The sequence below is a fragment of the Leopardus geoffroyi genome, chromosome C2, assembly GCF_018350155.1.
Source record: "Leopardus geoffroyi isolate Oge1 chromosome C2, O.geoffroyi_Oge1_pat1.0, whole genome shotgun sequence".
Classification (NCBI taxonomy): domain Eukaryota; kingdom Metazoa; phylum Chordata; class Mammalia; order Carnivora; family Felidae; genus Leopardus; species Leopardus geoffroyi.
The window spans coordinates 10,587,271-10,608,011 of NC_059333.1; the positions used below are offsets into that span (position 1 = coordinate 10,587,271).

At 49.5% G+C, this 20,741-nt stretch overlaps 1 protein-coding gene across 7 annotated transcripts in view; it reads left to right on the plus strand.

Annotated features, from left to right (window-relative positions):
* The window catches only part of RUNX1 (RUNX family transcription factor 1), a 260,177-nt gene that overhangs the window by 204,931 nt on the left and 34,505 nt on the right, over window positions 1–20,741 (plus strand). For 4 of the 7 annotated variants that reach the window (XM_045501440.1, XM_045501439.1, XM_045501441.1 and 1 more), the window contains one exon: window positions 11,433–11,624. The exons of the other annotated variants lie outside the window; for them this stretch is intronic. In XM_045501440.1, the coding sequence (XP_045357396.1) occupies window positions 11,433–11,624 (192 nt within the window). The remainder of the gene's footprint in view (window positions 1–11,432; window positions 11,625–20,741) is intronic. 7 annotated transcript variants of the gene reach the window in all.

The following is a 20,741-nucleotide window of genomic DNA, read 5'->3' on the forward strand; positions in this document are numbered from 1 at the left end:
GGCAAGGGAGCGGCCACCTAGTGGAAAGACCGCTGGCCTGGGAAAGGCAGCTTCTGGCCCTGGCTGGCTCCACCAAGCTCCGCTTTCCCCTCCCAGAGCCTCCCTTTCCTTATCTGCAGAGCGAGAGAGACGATCTGACGATTTTAAGGTCCTTGTCGGCTTCTCGGAATCTGACTTGATGTCTGCTAGGAGCAGGTACATTTCCAAGGCATGGTCTTCCGGCCTGGAGAAGGAGAGCCCGGGGCCTTGCCCTCAGCCCACCATCCCGGGGAGGCCCAGGACTGGGAAGCTGGGGGAGGGAGGGGGCATCTATCACTCCCCAAGCTGGGGAAAGAAACGAATAAAGGTCCACTCGAGAATGACATGCCACAAGTAGGGGAAGTCAGCCTAACTAGATTTCCCATGGCTTTGGCATCATTTAAGAAAAGAAGAGGGGGAAAAAAAAAAAGACATCCCTATACCCACAAAGTCCTCAATTGTGCAAACCACAGAATCCCGGCATGGCCAGCTTCCTGAAGCTGGCCGGTCAGAGACCTTCGTGTTAATTCCTCAGCCAACGAGAAAAGATGGTTTGAGTCCTGTTGACTTAATTGCTAGATGTTTCTGAGCGAGGCCTGCCTCCCTCCTTCACCTCCTTGCAGCATTATGGGCTGTTCTTTATTACCTGCCCTACCTATCTGCACAATCTAGCCGCAAACAGCTTTGGTTGACCACACCACTTCCCTATTGAAAGTTAATACTGTTTGACTCATTCTGTGTTACTAACCTGAAGCCAAAGAAAACAAGCCAGAGAATAACCGGCTTGTATGGAGTTTGGAAAGCTCTCAGAGGCCCTGCTTGCAAAATCCTATACAGTAGCTTTACTATATCTCTCTGCTGCAGCTGCAAAGAAAATGAAGGAAGCAGAAGTAGTTAAAAAAAAAAAAAAAAAAAAAGCTGGGGGTGGGGAAAAGTCAGAGCAGGAGTTGGGGGGGGCGCCCCACAGGCTATGGAAAGACTCACCATAATCTGCAATAGTTTATGAGTGCGTTCCCTCTGAGCTGAGATGATGCCTTCACACCCCGGAGTATTCATACAGGAGAGGGACTGTTGAGGGAGTTAAAAGGAGAGGAGGTTCAAAACCAGTCGTTGAAAAGGCAGGCGTCCTATTGTATTCAGAGCAGAGTGGAGCTGGGAAGCCGGGGTCACTGAGCCAGCCTTCCATAGGCCGGGTCCCAAGGTCAAGACAGAGAAAGAGGAGAAAGCCTCTTCCTTTCAGATCTGGAAAGATTTGCTGGGAGAAGGTTGCCCACGTTTGGTCCTTCCTTCCATAACTGGCTCAGCGGTGGTCAGCAGGGTGAATAGGGGGGCATTTGTGTGTTGGAGTAAATAGAGCTTTTCCCTCCCAACGTCACCTGGCAAGCCGTGGGACTAGTGTTTTCGTCACCACGTCGTGGCTCTTTGGGAATCCCCGGCAAATACCCCCTTGCCCATTCAGGTAACTGTCAGAAGATTTACTCCCCTACAGACGGTCGCTGCTTCTCAGCTGTGTGTTGACAACACAGGCTTTTAAAAGCCTGGATAAAAGCCTCAGTGAGGTCATCATCCCCCAGACAACCTGGAAGTTTTTTCTCTGGATGGCATGAGGCGGGGCTAATAGCTCGTGAAAAAGCAACTACTAGTTACTGTTGGTTTTCTGACCAACCAGGGCTCAGAGATTGTGAGTGGCCAGGGTGCCGTGGCCCTTTTACACACCTGAGGGGCTGCTCAGCCATTTTCTAGAAGACTTTGACAGCCCCTCGATCTCCCCTCGATCTCACACTTCCATGAGGACGGCCCCAAGGTCAGTTGGCATTTATGACCAGAGAGATGGAAATCAGGTGCTCCCTGCCCTCTCTGCTGCTGGGAACCCCCGCTCCCCCTGGGGGCCCAGGACTTTTAGGAATGGAGGGAATTTACTTTCCCCTCTTCAGAAGTACAGAGGAGTAGAGAGCATCGTACACACTGCTGAGTGCACATCCCAGGATAAGCCTAGCCTACCAAAGGGGAGTTTATTCACTCTTTTTTTTCACCCGTTTATTCATTCACCCAGCAGTTCCCGAGGTACCGTCTAACCTCATACGGGCCCTCAGTTTACTCTGCGGGTCACACAGGGTAGTGGGGTGCGGCGGGGAGGTGGATGGCCCCCGCAGGGAAGGTGGATGGCCTGTGTGGACAACAGGAATGCCCAGGCAACTCAGTGAGGCAGGTGCCATCTGTGGACCCCTGGGATGGTTTTCTCCTTGTCCGCAGGCCTTGCCCTGGGGCCTGTTCTGCTGAGAACCAGAACTCCAGAACCAGCTCAGAAGCTCCCTCAGTACCGCCCCCACCAAAACATACCCTCCAAAGTCCCCTTCCAGTCACAGCCCGCCCAGGGGGGTTAGGAACTCCTGGGGTAAAAGTAACCGCTCTCAGGTTACTTTTTAATGGCTCCCTAACGGGCTTTTCTGGAGACAGTCCCTTAATCAAGGACAGCGGATAAGCCTTGGAATTACAGGCTCATAGAGAAGAGAGGCTCTTGAACTTGTGAGCGGCCTGCACCCCTCCCTCTGCGGGGTCTCCTCCCCCCCCCCCATCCCCCCAGACGGCCACCTCTGGTCAAGAGCAAAAGAAACCGGACGGGTTCTCCGCCCTAAGCTACAATTAGGTCCTGAGTCACCAGACAGAAACAGGAGGTAACCAATGGCGACCAGCGACTACAGATTTTGACTACTCTGCTTTCAGGGTGGTCCGGGTCTCAAAGAGCTCCTGCGAGCGAGCTGAGAACTCCAATGTCCTGTTACTCTGAGGCTGGAACGGGCGCAGCTCTGTTTTGTTTTTGTTTTTGTCCCGCGAATCTGGGGGGCATGGCTGGAGGTGGGGGGCAGGCCTCTCGTGGGCCTTCCTTCCGCCGGAGTCTCTGTTAGTTTTCATCTGGCTTTGGCCCCAGCTGGCTCTGCCTCTCCCTGGTACTGTTGCTTTGTATACCTTTCCTTTTCTACTCGTCTCTAGCAGTTGGGTCTTCGCCCGTCGGACCGTGTGTGTGTGTGTGTGTGTGTGTGTGTGTGTGTGTGTGTGTCTGTGTGTGTCTGTGTCTGCGTGTGTTGTGAAGATGCTACAAAAAACAAAACAAAACAAAACAAAACAAACAAACAAGGGGAGCCGAAGCAGCTCTTTCTTTACATGAGGGTATTGTGCTCAACTCAGCACAAGGGCCTTTCATCTATTCTTTTTTATTTTTTGGCATGATGAAAGAAACATTAGAGAAGACAAGTTTTGCAGACCATTTGACTTTTTTTTTTTTTTTTTAATCATTTTTTAGAGAGAGACACAGAGCATGAGCAGGGGGAGGGGCAGAGAGAGAGGGAAACCAAGAATCAGACGCAGGCTCCAGGCCCTGAGCTGTCAGCACAGAGCCTGCCGCGGGGCTCGAACTCGCAAACCTCGTGATCATGACCTGAGCTGAAGTCGGACACCCAACCGACTGAGCCACCCAAGCGCCCCACTGACTTCTTTTTTTTTTTTTAAGTTTATTTATTTATTTTGAGAGAGACGGTGTGTGTGTGTGTGTGTGTGTGTGTGTGTGAACGGGGAGGGGCAGAGAGTGTGTGTGTGTGTGTGTGTGAGAGAGAGAGAGAGAGAGAGAGAGAGAATCCCAAGCAGGCTCTGCACTGTCAACAAGGAGCCTGACGCAGGGCTCCAGCCCAAACACCATGACATCATGATCTGAGCTGAAATCAAGAGTCGGATGCTTAACGGCCTGAGCCACCCAGACAGACTATTTGACTTCTAATGAGACATTTCCACATGAAACTTGATGCGCTCAGTTATGACGTTTTTCCTCCACAAGTAGTTTTCTGACCCCGCTTGAAGAAAAGAGGCAAAACCCCACACCCTCGTGGACCTCACAGTCCAGTGGGCGCAGGCAGACCAGAAGTAATTGTTAATAAGTGCCATGGAGAAAACCAAAGCTAAAGGGCTAAGGGGTCGACTGGGCCGGGAGAGTTTGCAATTTAAACTAGGGTGTTTAGGAATGTCTCAGGGAGAAGGTGAAATCTGAGCAAAGACTTGAAGGATGGAGGGATGTGGTGCACAGATATCTGGGAAAGGGGTATTCTGGGCAGAAGAAACAGCAAGTGCAAAGGCCCGGAGGCAGACATTTGGGAGTGATAGCAAGGTGGCCAGTATGGCTGGAGCAGAGCAGAGAACTCAAACTGCCTGCCTCCTAGTTTCAAAATAAGGGGTATTCACCTTAGAAAGCAGGCCTAGCAAAATGCCAGGCTGGCCTCTAAAACATGAGCTTTATGCCATATGAAGGGCCAAGGCAGGACCACGGTTTGGAAAGACCCAGGATAGGGAAGCCCCCCGCACGACCAGACCTGTGGTCACTCGCTTACCTACTGCCACCTGCGAGAGAATCGAAGCTTTTCCCAACCAAAGGCATCGCTCTCCCCATTGGTGATTCTCCTGGGGTAAAGCATCGTGTCAGTGGGATCCCTAAGGAAGTCGAAACACGTTACCTAGGAAGAAGCAGCACCCCGACAGACTTTTCTCCAGGGTTCAGTGTGATTTTCCACCTGTAGAAGGTAGGAGGGCATGTGCCCAGGACACATGGGAGAGGGGGCGTGGACAGACACACAGGTAGAGGAATGAGCAGTAATCTCAGCCTTACATTCCTCTTGCCACTGATGACAGAGGAAGGGCAGGGGACCAAGAAGTATCATTATTTCCCATCTCATCAGAGAAGCAGGGAAATGAGACCCTGGAGTAAGGTTCAGCAGGCTGGCTCTCTTCCCAGCTGCAGCCGCTGACTCCTTGCTAGCAGGTCTTGAGGGGAGTCTGACAGCCCACTCCCTCTGGATGCACCCTTTCGATGATGAAGGGGAAGGGGCCGAGACCCAGAATGTGATGCCCCAGTCAGCAAGGTAGCAGGAAAAGCTCGGCGAAGGCTTGAGGGGAGAGAGGAGAAGATCCGAGAACAGTGATGTCCTCGGTCACTAGTAACTGTCTGAAAGGCCACTGACGAAACAGCAGGAGACAGGGGGAGAGTGAATTCTCGGGATATGTTGTGCAAACCTGCTGACCACCAGCACCCGGGAGGGCAGTGCGTGCCGGGTAGAATGCCAGGTTCAAGCTAGAGCTCCAAAGACCAATTAGACAGTTGAGCCTGGGACTGGCTCCCACAGGCCAGGTGTCTGGCTGAAAAAAAGACAGAAAGAAACCTTTGAAAGTCCTAACGTCATATGAGGTTGTTCAAGAAAGCCTGTGCTTGGAGTCGCCCAACCAGAACGAGTTGAGTAGCTAATTGCTGAGATATAATTGCCGTGAATGCTTTCAGAGCCCCCTCGGAGTCATCCATCTTAGTCCTTTAATTCCAGGCTTCCAGATAAGGAGGCTGGGTGATGAAGAGACTTGCTCTTGTCCGCAGGAAAGTTGGGTGGAAAAGCAGATTTATAATAGAGGTTCTTAACAGGCAGACTGGCGGTCACGTTTCCCTGGTGCCATGTTGTTTCTCTGGCGGAGAGAAGGATTACGGCATCTGCTTTAACACCCCCATCCTTGGGGGCACCCAGAGGCTTCAACTGGAAAGGAACAACAGGTTCCTCATTAACCCTTTCCTGCTCTTCTTCAAAGTCGTTCCGTAGACGGCAGAGCAGGAGTCACGTTCTGGGTTCACCTTACAGATCAGCCTGAGCACAGCCATGGTGAGTCACCGACTCAGCTCAGTGATGGCGGGAGGGAACTGGTCTACACCCACCTGTCTGTAGGGCAGACCTCTGGCACTTACAGCCGTCCTGCATACATTGAAGAGTTGAAAGATTAAGAAAAAGACCACCAGGTAGCTGTCGCCAAAACAAGGCCGTCACTCGTCACTCGGCGCTCGTGGATACTTAGTCTAAACACAGTTCCAGTATATTTGGTGTGTTCGTTTCTAGCCCAGGGAGAGTTAGAAGCACGTTGAAGGGAGGAGTCACCCCCCTGTCTCGCTCAAATCCCCAGGATGTTCCCTGGACCAGCTTGGGGGGTGGGGGGGGTCACATCGCTTGGGCCTTATTAGACGTCTAAATTCTCAGGCCACACCCCAGGGCTACCAAGCCAGAATGCCCCACGGCTCGGATGCTCATTCAGGTGTATGAGACATAGCTCTCTACTGTGGGGTCACAATACACTTCTGGCTCTACACACGAGCTGGGAACAGAAGTGGGACAGTAAAGGCAGAAAGTGCAAATCCTTATGGTGCTCTGGTGGCCCGGTGACCTACAATTACCTAACACTGTTCACTCTCCTATCGATCCACCGGGGGGGGGGGGGGCACACAGAAATTGGTATGGATAGGAGCAAGATTGTGGGGCGGTGGGTGGGCAGCTGTTCAAGGGAGTGGGTGTGTTTTCAGACCTGCCCTCCTTCTCTCATTGGCCGTGTGAGGTTAGATAAATGACATAACCGGTCTGAACTTCACTTCTCACACGTGGGTTAAAAAACAAAGCCGATTTCTCCAGCATGTCTCCAGTTCTGAAGTACTCTAACTTTGCAGGGATGTCCTAGTTTGACAACATGGGGAGAAATTAGAGGGAGAAGTTAGGCTACCAAAGTTTATATGGCACTGGACAATCTATAAACATGAATATATAATATGTATCCTAATATAGAATATGCTAATATACATATATATTTTATATCATGATATATACATATGTGTATGTGTGTGTGTATATATATATATATATATACATATATATATATATGTATATACACACAATGGGACAATACTGTCCAGCATTAAATTAGCCAGCAGACAGATAGTTTTGCAATTAGAAAGATTTATTTCATCACCTGCAAGGTGCTTTAAGGAAGGATCACATTCACATTCGGTATGATTACTTTCCTGTCCTCAAGACTTTAATAACCCCGGAATCTAGAGTTTAGACTGTTATACCAGGAAAAATGAGCTGTTGTCTACACACGTCAATTTCTTTTCCATAGTCCTAAAGCCGTAGCAAATTAAGGGGGCGATACCCAGGTTTTTATATCCAGACCCATGTTGTTAGTATCAGATTGACCAGCAAGCATCTTTTGAAATGCAAAAGAATTGTATTGTATGCTTTTAGAATTGCATGCTTTTAGAAGACTCACAAGGTCATATATAGACATACACAAATATATGTATCTATACATATATAGATAGATATCTTTTTGGTATTATCATTTCGCATACATTTTCTCCAACTGTTCATCATGACAATGCTTCGAATCTATGCCTTCCTACTTTTTCTGCTGAGAACTTATCAAGAAAAGTAGTAAACCCATACCAGAAACATGGGCTGACAAGCTGCCATAAAATTATTCTCTCTGGCCAAAATTTTCCAGGAAAATGTGACAATTTAGCCTTGCTTGTTTTCTGTGATAGAGGAGAATATAGTTCGGGCGCCTGGGTGGCTCGGTTAAGCACGGAACTCTTGATCTCAGCTCAGGTCTTGATCTCAGGGGCGTGAGTTCAAGCCCCACGTTGGGCTCCAGGCTGGGTGTGGAGACTACTTTTAAAAAAATTTAAAAAGAGAAAATATCATATTCCACAGTTCCACCGTGGTTTCTTAAAAAATATAGTTCAGTTATGGATGAGAGATGCATACCTACTCAGTCTAGTTTTTATAGCAGAAAAATTGAAAGCTGGTCTCCTTATCCATCATGGCTATCATAACATTTAGGGATGCCTTGTGGGCAGCTATCCCAGAAAGCTACAGGACGTATATCTTTGGAATGAAGAAGTAAAATTTCGCAGATGGGATTAATTTATTTTTATTCCTTTTTTTTTTTTCTTTTGGCTTTTTATGACACTATGTATATAATAAAATCCTAATCAAATACTTCTTCCAGAATGTGGGAATAGTAAGAGAGAAACAAAATTAAGTATCCTTTTCAACTCTGTTCAAGAGTCATTGAGATGCCCCGGTATGAAATCTTAAAGCAGCCACTATTTTAAGGGCCACTGTGTCAACATTTTCAGCTTACTTACAGTGGGCTCAAAAAGTCAGACTACCAAACGTGCCTGCTTAGCGCTGCATGGTAATTCTACTAGATTTGATCCCGAGTTGAATTCCCTGCTGCCCTCTGAAGCCCAGTCCTCAGCAAGAAAGAAGAAAAGGGAGCTTGATAGGGAACATTTCCCATATTTAAAATTCAGGGGGCAAATTGACATTTTAATTGCAAGCAGATACAGGAAACCGGAGACCTAAAGCATCCATTTTCCCCCGGCTTGAAAGTTTATGTCGGAAGCTCCTGTATTTCATACAAAATATGCCTCTTTGGCCCATGAAATCTGATGGCTTCAGAAAAGAAGAATTAGGTGTTCCTTTGATCTAGCTTATAAATGCATCTGAACCACACCTTTCAGATGATAATGCTTTTTATTTCCCCCGTGCCTTGGTATTACGACCCTCTAGCACCCTGGTGAGGAAGTGACTGGTGAGGGGAGATTCCCTGCAAAGATAAGAAGGCTCTTACTTACCGCCAGGATCACATGTGGGGAGGGCGCGGAATGAATGCTTCCCCCCACTCCTCCGGCATTAAACTCAGCCTCCCCACTCTCGACTCTCGGGGCTTAGAAAATGGCTGCGAGTGAAGAATTGTTTTCTCTGAGAGTTATGCCCGAACATTCCTGCTAAAGCAGGCAATCACCAGTTAATCTCTGTAAATGACTACGATTTTGGCAGGTGTCAGCTGATACAGAAATTGCTCACATGTTAAAACTTTTGGTTTTTTTAGACGTAGGGCAATGAGAGGGGACTAATGCAAACAAATCATCTCAGCGTTGTGCCTGGCCACAGTCGCGGCTGACCTAAAATGACTTATTCCTGCTCCATGTTTTTGGTGGCACGTGATCCCCAACCTTGGGGACCGAGACGGACACAACCGACAGCCAGTCTTCAAAGGCAGACCGTAGAGTCCAAATTGCCAAACGCTGTGTACTCACAATGATCTCGTATACATCATCCTTCTGGACCACCCTCTGTCCTTGACACGGTGTTCTTCAAAAATGCCACTGGGTGCCCAAGGAATGTGAAGTTTTGAAACGGGTACAAAACCTGCTGGAAGCCTCTGCACCATTATTTCGCCAACCGGCATTCTTTCTGAGGCAGTGGAACTCCCCAGAATCATTTGTCCTGCCCTCTTCTCTCCCTGACTCCTAATACCAACCATTAGGTCGTGGTGGGCATTTAAAACTGCTTTGAATGGCTTCTGAGTTGGAATTCTTTTGCTTGTAGGAATACCAGATTTCTCAGTCTGATCGGCGGAAAGCTAAGAATCTGTCCCAAATATAAAAGGAGGGAGGAGTCAGGGTGCCTGGGTGGCTCAGTCGGTTAAGCGTCTGACTTCGGCTCGGGTCATGATCTCGCGGTTTGTGGGTTCGGGTCCCACGTCGGGCCCCGTGCTGACAGCTCAGAGCCTGGAGCCTGCTTCGGATTGTGTCACCCTCTCTCTCCGCCCCTCCCCCACTTGCGTGCGTGCACTCATGCTCTCTCTCTCTCTCTCTCTCTCTCAAAAATAAATAAACATTAAAAAAAAAAAAGGAGGGAGGAGTCAGGGAAAGATCCATCCAGAGACACTGAATTACACCATGATCCACTGAAATAGAATGTTCTAGAAAAGGACATTTTCATACTTCTGAGAGAAAGGGATGACAGGAGTTGTTCCGGGACCTGGCCCTATGGCCTTTCGCCCACAAGGCCAGTGCTTAAAATACTCAGCCGGTAAGAGGCCTCTCACATGTGTGCTGGCCCTGTGTGACTCAGGCTGTTTGTGTTCAGGTCGAGTGTTGTGGGCTGCGGGGCTGAATCAGAGTCCAGATTTGCCTTGGTGACACATGAAAAGAGGGAGCGTTGCGTTTGAACTACACAAATATTATGCTTAAGTCGTTTTCCTCATTTTGGAGCCAAACAGGTCTTGTCCATGATAAAAATCACTGCAGTATAGTGGGTCCTTTTTTTGGTCTGGAATTTGAGACTGCATCCACTGTGCCAAGGGGCCTGGCAGCAGGAAGAAACGGCAAGCCACGGAGATTTGGAGCCGTAATACAAGTTATAAAATTTAATTTTGTAATTGTAGCGATCGGGAGCTGGGCTGAAATGCACTTCTCCCACCCCACTGCCCCCCAGGCCGGGGAGAGTAGACTCCTGGAATTCTCTTTCTAACTGCGGGCTGGGTCAGGGCGTGTGAAGCAGCCCCAGTTTATGGCAACGAGGTCCAGTGTTGTTTGGAGGCTGCCTGACAATGGCGGAGGGGGTTGGGGGGGGGGGGGTGTCGGTGTGTGAAATTGGTCAATGACCCTTTATTCGAACCACAGGGGTGAGGAAGGAGCAGGGGCACATCGTCTTTCAAAGGGGAATGAATCGCCTGGCCCCGCGGTGGCTAGATCGGTACATCTCGAGCCTCAGTTCTGCTTGACAGGCCTGCGTCTCCAGTGTAGAGACGTTTTGTTGGAGGAATTAAGGAAGGAAACAGGAGGCCCAACCCTCCCGGCCTGTCCCATGTGAATGGCCTCTGCTCACTGCGTGGTGGTGACAGTGATTTTGATGGGGAACAAGGCAAGGACACTCACCATCTATACAGACACTGAGCCCCCCCACCCTTGGATTCCTGAGCCCTTGGGCAAGTTCATCCGGTCTGCTGGCATATCCTCTGGGCTCCAGTGGGCCCAGCCTGCTGGGAATACTGGACCCGATGAGACCCAGGCTACACCTTTCGGTCCACCCCCCTCTTAGAGGGTGCACGTGGGGAAGTCGGCTTCAGGAAGGAATGCTCAAGAATGCCCGTAGAAAGCTTTCGAGGAGAGGGGAGAGGAGAGGGGCCGAGGGGCTGCCCGAGCCCTGCATTTAGCAGGAAATCGGACCTCCCCAAGGACTGTGGGTTTGCAGCCACACCTCATTTCCTGTTGGAAGGGGTGTGCGCTGAGCTCCAGGGCCCACTTTGCTGCCTCTAAAACCTGCCAGTGGTGATTGGATTTGCAGTAGGGAGCGGCCGTTCCGATGCCACAGGGAAGGCACCTTTCCTGGCTGCCACAGCTTCGCCCGCGGTGTGCGGCCGAGCGCCAACGACCGATGCTCCTCCTTTCCCTCTCGACCTGACGCGGTCACCAAGGCGGGTGCGCCCACCGCGTTCTGCCCAGCGGAGGTGGGCGCACGGGGTTAGGGAGACGGGGCGCACACTGGGTGGGCCACCCAGTGGCCTGGGATGACGGGGGCCCCGAATCTCCCCCGGGGCGCCCCAGCCAAGCGTGCAGACCTCCAGCGAAGCCACGTTGGGGGCGAGGGGAGAGGGAGGGGAAAGACAAGAAAACCCCGGATGTCAGGAAATCCACAATACATTTTCTGATCTTTTCCCTCCCTCCTTCCTTGCCTCCCTCTCCCCTCCCCACCCTACCGCCCTCCCCACAATAGGACATCGTCAGAAACTAGATGATCAGACCAAGCCCGGGAGCTTGTCCTTTTCCGAGCGGCTCAGTGAGCTGGAGCAGCTGCGGCGAACAGCCATGAGGGTCAGCCCACACCACCCAGCCCCCACACCCAACCCTCGGGCCTCCTTGAACCACTCCACTGCCTTTAACCCTCAGCCTCAGAGTCAGATGCAGGGTAAGTACCTGGAGGGAGCCCGCTTCCCGCCTCGCCCTCGGGCCGCACCCCCTCCCCCAGACCAGTCCTGGCTTCTTTCTCCTCCTTGCGCTGAGGGTGGTCCTTGGACCAGCAGCCTCGTAGACACGCAGGGTCTCTGGCCCAGCCCGGACCTACTGAGTCAGATCTGCCTTGTACTGAGATCCCCAGATCCGGAGGCTTTGCTGCCTAGGATATGGAGAGATATCTATCTATACGTAGATAATATCTTGAATGTTTTCAAGAGTTAGCTTTGGCTATGCTGTTTTCCTCCCTACCCATTAGGCTAGAACACACACACGCACGTACACACGCACGCACCCCAAGCGAGGTGAAAGTCAGGAGGTTTCAAGTTCCTGTGGGCTTCAGATCATTGGTGGGGCTTGTACCTAATATATGTCCTTTACGAAAATATAAAGAAATACGAGGAAAGTCTGGCTGCCATCGCATCAAAGGTATTATTTACAATAAATAAATTTGCAATCAATAAAGAGTGCAGATTAACACACACACACACACACACACACACACAGCCATACACGCATACCCTGGGGTTTAGCTAGCAACTGCAAAAACACTGTAAAATACAGTAATTGCATAAAATGCCCTGTGCCAAATTAGATAATACACAAAGTTCGTTTGCACCGTAGAAACCGCTGACGTCAATGGTTATTTGCTCTGTGATACCATGTCAAATTTCCGAAATGCAGTCCCTTACTCTGTGCTGTGCAGCACACAGCTGTATGTGATACGGTCACAGTCAGATTCTCTTCTCCAAGTAGCAGGCTTGTTGGACTCAAAGGGAGAGATAAGGGACACATCTGGGGGAGAGAGCAGGTGGCCAGCCGGGGACACGCTACCAGCCCCCTGAGACTGCCAAAATTCGCTTCCCTGGGTGCTTTCTCCGTGTGAGTCGTATTGCGGGATGTGCTCTCCTCGTGAGTTCTTCAAGGTTTCTAGGCCAGTACCCCTCTTTTGGGGCTAGCACTTGGGGGGTCCTCAAAGAGTAGGCTGACTCTCTTGCCCAGAGTTCGACGGCTCCTGTCCCAGGCTCTCATAATGATGTTTCTGGGGGCGGTTCTTTTATTTGAGTGGAAAATTCCCAAAGACAGCTTCCCGTCAGATGCTCGGCACACAGCTGTTAAGTGGCCTGTGGGTAGAGTGGCCCCTTTGTATCGGAACAGAAACCCAGAGCTTGATTCGGGCAGGTTGTCTCTCATCTACAGACTCATCTTAGGTGTCTTGAGAAATAGCCTCCGTGAAAGCATCAGGTTTATGGTGCTTTATCATGACTAGTCATTCAAAAATATGCACACTGATCTTTTCTAATGCCAAAATGCAAGCGTGGACGGTAAATTGGGTCGAATGGCACATTAATGGAAAGCGATGGGCAAGGGGTTACATGATACTTGCCTTCCAGATAGAACAAACTGTCAAGGAGATTTTTTGATCTTGTGTTGAGGGCCATTGAAATTACTTTACGTCACCTGCAGACCTCCATCTGTGACATCAAAGGGAAGATTTCCGTTCTCTTATTCTCTCGTCGTATGCCGGGCCATTTATACTACTAGGTTGATGAAGGGACTTGCCTTTTTCTCCTGATATTGGAACCAAAACTATTCAGCATTTTTTAAAAAGCAATGGAAAATTCAACCACAGCGGGGGCAAGTTGAAATGGTCACCCTGAAGCCAGCTTTGTTTCAGACGGTTTTGGTGAGGAGTGAATCAGATCTGATTTCCCTCCTTGTCAGATACGCTCTTTTTTTTTTTTTTTTTTTTTACCAAAAAGGAGAGGGGGAGGGTGGTAATTGAATTCTTGTCCTCGGCAGTCAGCAGCTCTTGGGTGGAGACACAACCGTGGACGGGCATTCTTCAGCTCTTTGGAATACTGTATGCTTAGCAGAGTATCAGGTTTAACACAGAGCATCACCCCTTTATTGTTCCTTTTGAAAACTTTTTACTTCTGCAACATGTAAGTAATAATAACTTGCTTTTAGAGGGCCCCAGAGGCTTGGTTGCTATGCTAAAGAATGTGTTAACTATATTGCTAATGCCCTTTCTTTCCAAAATATGATTTGCTGGTCAGTACATCACTTGTAAAATTATAGGAACTTTTTAAAAATAACCGCCCAAGATATATTCGTGTAAAACCACTTTTTCTTTCTTCCTTTTTTTTTTTTTTTTTTTTCTATAAGGAAATGTTTTTTTCCCTTAGTCATGTTTTGAGTAGACCCTGGGGATTTTTTTTCCCTGAAATTAGAAAGTTAACAGGGATAATAGTAAAGTCTCTTTCAGCCAGAACCTTCATTTTGTTCTTGACAAGTTGGAAAATGGTTATTTTCCTGGCTTAGCTCTGGAGACTCCATATTATATTTAAGAAGATGCTTTATGTAAAAATTCAGCATGTGTTTATGGCTCTCTTTGAAAAGGCATCAATCGCTATAAGAAAAATATCCCAAAGGTAGTCAAGGAAGTTGAATAGGGTGCCATACAGATGTGTGACTGTTTTCAGCATCTGGAAACGTCAGCAGCTGGGGGCTTGGAGAGATCGTGGGCTGACAGAGAGGCTGGGACTTCATCCGGAGAGCTACGCCTGCCCCTTCAACTCTGCCCGTAGGAAATCGCAGATGTAGAATAACGCCTCTGTTTATCTGCAGTCAGATGTGCTTGAGAATCCCCCAAAACAGACATCTCAAATTATGTGAAGCAAGGTAAGGGAAAAGGGGGGCAGGCTGCCACCCACCAAACCACTGTTCGTTTGGTGAGGTTTTTAACTATTAAGAGGGCTGAGGTCAATTTCAACTTCCTACTTTACCAGCTCTTAGAAGAGAAGAGAAAGCCATTTTGTTGCGGCTACACGATTAGGCAAGAGAGCATCACGAACTGCTACGGGCGAGGTTTAGGATTCTCGTAGAGTCATGGGAAGGAAAATGGACACGTGTCCTTTCAAAAGATGGGACAGGACAGATTCTAGCAAGATGAAGTCGCCGATGCTCAATGGGTCACACGCACTCCTTTAGAGATGGCTCCAGGCGACCCAAGCAAGTCATTTTAAGAATTTGACTCCTGATTTACCAGAACTGATGAACCACATTTACAGCTGCGTAACCCCCACCTTTCTGGGAAGAGGTAGACAGACTCACAGCTGAAGAAACTGGAGAAAGGAAGGGGACAAAGTTTTGTAGTTCTGCTGCATGTTGGCGTGAGGTTTAGCTCTTTAACCCGTTAGGATGTATTTTGGCACAGGTCAGACCTTTTGTACACGTTATTCCGCTCTCACCGCAATCCCCTGATGCGGGTTGTAGACAGGGGATAAACCCCACAGGCTAACAATTGCCCAGATTCTCCAAGAGCAGAAGTGACAGACTTAGACTCAAACCCAGATCTTTCTGGCTATGGAGCCAGTGTTGCGAGGGTGGCAGGTTCTGTTGGATCAGGATCCATTAGACTCAAGGCTGACCAGGGTCAAAAGATCTAGATCCTCAAAGAGGCGAGGGGAGGAGTGCTGAGCTAGACATTCACTTGCCTTCTGTTAGCATTAGATGTTGCTGATGATGATAACCTTAGGGCCAGACTCTGTGGTGGGCACCTCGAAAAACTATCTTTTTGGGGGGCAGGGGGCATCAAGCGGGGGGCTTGATTTTTCAAGCTGGGGACAAAAGGACACTTAACTCAGAATCATGAATCTCCAGCGTGAGGGAACGAAGGACGAGGAGGGCTTCCCAACTGCTCTTTGTTTCCTGGGGCAGCGGCCCGGCCTTCCTGCATGTACGAGTCTGTCTCTCTTGGGGTCCGTTGTTGCCGGAACCTTCCGAACGTCCAAACACAGGCCACCTCTGATCAGCCTTGAGGAGTACACACGTGCCTCTCGCCGAGAGTTGAGAGTATGGCCAGAGAGTGGAGACCCTGACATCTCAGATTCACCTCCTGATTTTTAGTATTCCAAACGATTTTTGTTTTGATAGTGATTTTCCCCAAAAGTCAAAGTTACTTTGGAAAGGCTGCGGTTGTCTGTGAAGCTTTTGGAGGTATGAATTGACTTTGTTCCTCAGCTATCCGGTTACATATGTCAGTGTTTATCAGCCACACTGACAAAAGGGAAAAAAAAAACCTTTCTACTTCCCTGTAGGAGGTGAGAGAAATCCCCTTCCCAGCCTTGGGGGTAAAATATCAAACTTCTCTTTTCTTCTCCTCACTTCTTCTCTGTTGCGCTCTCTCTCTCTCTCTCTCTCCTTCCTTTTTCTTCTAGAAGTTCAAAATCAGAGCGGGGTGGGAGGCTATATAGTCCAAAGCCAGAGGGGTTTGCGCATGTAAATCTACAAATGGTCATTTAATGCTTACACAACAAAGCAAACTAGTCAGGGCGCTAGGAATCGACTTAGAAGCCATGCGGGAAAGGTGAAAAGTGAATGATTTAAAACTCACTCTTATCTAGCGTGGTAGAACTTGAGAGCCTTTAGAGGTTTACGACGTCAGAATCTGAACACGATTGAGATCAAGCCTGAATCGGGTGTCCCCGTGAATACAGAAAAATAAATAAATGCGAGAGGGAAGGGAGGGAGGGAAAAGGAAAACAGTGGAAAGGATGCAGAAGGAAGAGTTCACGTGTGAGGGGCGCCCGGGTGGCTCAGTCGGCTGAGCGTCCGACTTCGGCTCAGGTCACGATCTCGCCGTCCGTGAGCTCGAGCCCCGTGTCGGGCTCAGTGCTGACAGCTCGGAGCCTGGAGCCTGCTTTGGCTTCTGTGTCTCCCTCTCTCTAGGCCCTTCCTCTGCTTGTGCTCTGTCTCTGTCGGTCTCTCAAAAATGAATAAATGTAAAAAAAAAAATAATAATAATTAAAAAAAAAAAAAGAGTTAACGTGTGGGTGAGCAAGGTGTCAGGTGCCACTGCTGTGTCCTGTCCTCTCTTCTCAGGAGCAGGCGGAGGGGTTAGAGTTAACAGAGCTGAAAGCATTCTCAAGGCAGGAATTGAGAACCCAGTTTACTGTTTCCCATGTTCTTGGCTGGTGCAATGTAAACTGTAGGTTTAAGGAAAGTTTGAAAAGCTCATATCAATGAATCGCGTCGTAGACATGCAGAAAAAGAGAAAGGGGGATGGGAAGAAAGCTAAGTCGGTTTTCTCCTTGAGAAAAAGGCCGTAAGGCCTTCGCCATTGTAGCTTGAGTGGAAGGTGGCTACCTTGATTTCCATTCACGGCCTGTGAGTTCCTCTCGCGCTCTGTTGATGGCGAGGCATGGTTAGCGACACAGAACCCCCCTGAACGGCACGGCTCAAAATGCCTGCACTGTATTTACAAGCACCGCACAGCTAAGTACTTAATAAACCAGCCCTTCAAAGGAGCCGCCGACCTCGTGAGCTGTCAGCACCCGTAATCATAAACCACATTTTTAGCGGCACTACCTTTTCAGACCAAACGCTTTCATGGATGTCGTTCAAGGCGATCGGACCGTGTTTTCCAGAGCGCGTTGGCAATGCTCTTCTAATAGTTTTCTGATTACAAGAAAGAAGGGTTCACTTTAGGGCCTGATCTTAAGGATAAAATATTCCTTCTGAGGATTTGATATGTTCTGAACAGTCCCCTCGTTCTGGGTAATCTACAGGCCGGCACGCGGGTGTGTGGGTGCACACACACATACAGAGTTTTTGCTCAGCAGAGCGAGGTTTTAATAAAACTCTAGCTGGAGCACTTCCGTGGCACCGACGATTAAATGGCGAGAGGGAGAGCTGAGTGAGGACCTAACGGCTTAGAAAGACAGTGCACAGTGGCTAAGAGTGAAGGCCACCTTGGCCTAACCCCGGCCTCTACCGTGTATTGCTCTGGGACCTCTGGCAGGTTACTTAACCACTTAAAGCCTCAGTTTCTCCACCTGGAAAACAAGAGCAGTAATTCTGCTTGGAGATTCTAGGACCATCGTGAAGCATGAAGCGGTGAGCCGTAGATTCAGCCCATGGAAAACACTTAAAACCGTTAGGGGCGCCTGGGTGGCTCAGTCGGTTGAGCATCCCACTCTTGATTTCGGCTCAGGTCGTGATCGCACGGTTCGTGAGTTCAAGCCCCGCATCGGGCTCTGTGCTGACGGTGTGGACAGCCTGCTGGGGATCCTCTGTCTCCCTCTCTCTGTGCCCCTCCCCCCCCCCACCCCGAGCACGCAAATCCATGCCTCCGGGGGTTCCTTGGCTCCTGGCTACCCCTTTCCAGGCTCCCCTTTCACCTTCATACGGCCTCCTTGTCTGTGTCATCCCCCTCTTCTGTCTCTTATGAGGACACTTGTCACTGGATTTAGGCCCCACCCAGATAAACCAGGAGAATCTCATCTCTTCTCACTGAATCACATCTGCAAAGATTGTTTCTCCAAATAAGATCACATTCACGGGTCCGTGGCTCAGAACATGGACACACGCTTTTTGGTCGGGGGCGGCGGGGGGGGGGGGGGAGGGCCGGTGGGCACCATTCTAGCAATTACACCAAAGTAGAAAGGACAGGAGGCCGCAGAGGAGTCTAGAAATAACTTTGCTACGGCCACCCCCCAGAGCAGATATTTTAGGCAGGGGACATGTGGACACTGTGTCTCACGTTAAATGCCTCCATCATCTCTTCTGGCCAACAGGTCAGCCCGTCATTGCTGGAACTCAGTATCATGGTACATTTATCTCCCAGGCAGGAAAACATAGGATTTTTTTTTTTTTTTTTAACGTGAAGTCAGACATTTCTTAACATTTTCTAGCGCATGTAGGCAGATGGGACCAGAGGGCCAGCAGTGCTAGGTAGGGAAAGGTCGGGGGGATCTCTGGCCTGTCTCATGGGAACCACGCAGACCAGCAGACTGGAGGCCTGGGTGCCCTCTGCCCTCGCCCCCAACAGCTCATGACGCTGTGGATGGTGGTAAGCATGGGCCCAGAAGACGACAGGAAGACCACAGCCAGCCAGTTGGGACGGACTCAAGAATTGGACCTCCCCAGAGCTAGGCGTATCGCTGTCATTTGGGACAAGCTGCCTTTCTTTGAAAAATGGCTTTATGGCAAGGCATTGTTGACCGGACACACATTTCGAAAGGCTGGCGATTCACTTTGCATGCCCCATAATCCCAAATTTACAAATCACCCGAAGACAGCCTTTCACATTTGTGTATTTAAAAAAGAAATTTTGACTACGGCCACGAAGTCGTGTCCAAGTTTGCCCAAAGTCTGCACCCAGGGAGGAACAAACCATACTCTCTGGTAGCAAAGCCAGGGTCTGGGTTAGAGAGCCACTGTGCTTTCTTGTAAGGGGTGGTTCCCCAAACTGAGCTGGTTTCACTCATGGGCGTTATTTTTCCTCACGTCGCGGAGCGGCAAGGCAGGCCCTGCTGTAATTCAGTTCTTTTAGGGGCTGTTTAAAAGCACATGGGATTTAAATAATGCTGAGGAACCCTTACGACTTCTGCCTCTCCTTATTCCTCTCTGGCCCTCGGGGCCTCACTGTCAGGCCTTTTGGGGGAAAGTGTGCCCAGGGCTTCTCGGACCTCAGGAGCTGCCTCGGTACATAGTTGTCTCAGACCCTCTCATTTCACATCCGTCCGTAGCCTTCGCCCCTCTGGAGCTTTCCGATTATTGAACAATAATCTGCCTCCAAAGCAGAACAGCCCAATTGTTATGGAGATTAAAGGGACGGATTGCAAAACACCTGTAAATAAAATCTTCACTGACAAACCCAGTTTCTTTCCACAGACCTTTCTTCCATAATCTCTTTCTGGCAGAACATTTTATGTTTTGATACCAGAGATTCAGTTACCAACCACAGTAAATAAAACAGAATAATTTGAAAAAATAGTATAGAACTCACCCGAAAAACAAACATTGGGCAGTCATGCTTATTTTCTGGTTTTTTTTTGTGCACGCCTGAGGATTGACCGCGGGGGGGGGGGGGGGGGGAGTACTTCTTATCCAGTTGATTTTTTTTTCCTTTCTATGTTTTTTAATGTTTATTTATTTTTGAGAGACAGAGAGACAGAGCGCGAGCAGGGGAGGGGCAGAGAGAGAGAGAGAGGGAGACGCAGAAGCCGAAGCAGGCTCCAGGCTCTGAGCTGTCAGCACAGAGCCGGACGCGGGGCTCGAACCCACGAACCATGTGATCATGACCTGAGCCGAAGCTGGACTCTTACCCTTTTGTAAAGGGGATTCTCTGTAAGATGGAACCCCCTGTTTGTCCGCCTGGAGGGAGTGTGGACGCGATGGGGGAGGAGGTGGGAGAGAACTGACCAACGCGTCTCATGTCACCTCAGGGCTGTCGCGTGGCCGTGAAACCTGAGCTTTAAAACACACAGCACGAACACTTGGAGCTCATTCCTGCTCACCATCTTGGTCTTCCAGCCGACATTACTGAATCTACGCCTCCATAAGTCAGTGCGATCATCGTGCTGAACAAGACTTGGGCTGCTGGGGTGGCGAGCCCAGTCCCGCTGGGAGGAAGGGGGACGATGCACCGTGACCCTTCTGCTGTGGGGCTTTGGGTGTGGCCACCAGCGATGTCGTAAAGGCAGAGCATCCCTAGAGAAAGCCTCTGCATCGGCACCACCCTGGGTGTGAGCAGTTCACCCATCCGGGACATTTAAATCTCCCAGATCTATAACTTGCTGGTTCCCACGGAGGAACTGTCTTTACTTACAGCTTTATGTGTTCAACTGAGTCACTCCGAGGCCAGACCCAAGACCCAGGGAGCTTACGCTGTGCCAACAACTCCTGCCATCTTTAGGAAGGTCGCATGTGGATGCTGACCTGCAGGAGTGGGGGTGGGGGAGGTCGAAGAATCTCTCAAGGTAAAAAGGGAGGAAGAAATAACCTGACCAGTGATAGCGCTCTTTGGAGTCGCAGGTCGCACAAGGGAAGTGAACGTGGTTGTTTTATTAAGTCTCATGGGGTTTGTGCCCAGTGTGGCCACTCACACTGCATTAGCCCATCTCTCTGCAAGATCAGATGGCAAATTATATGATAAAGTTATTAAAATATCTGGAAAAGTCAGCACAAGCTCAAGGTCTCGCCTCGGCATTTCTGCCCGTTAAGTGGTTTATTGAGATCGCCCCTCTCGAGGTCTGTTCATCTTCATCCGGATGTTGTTGTAGAT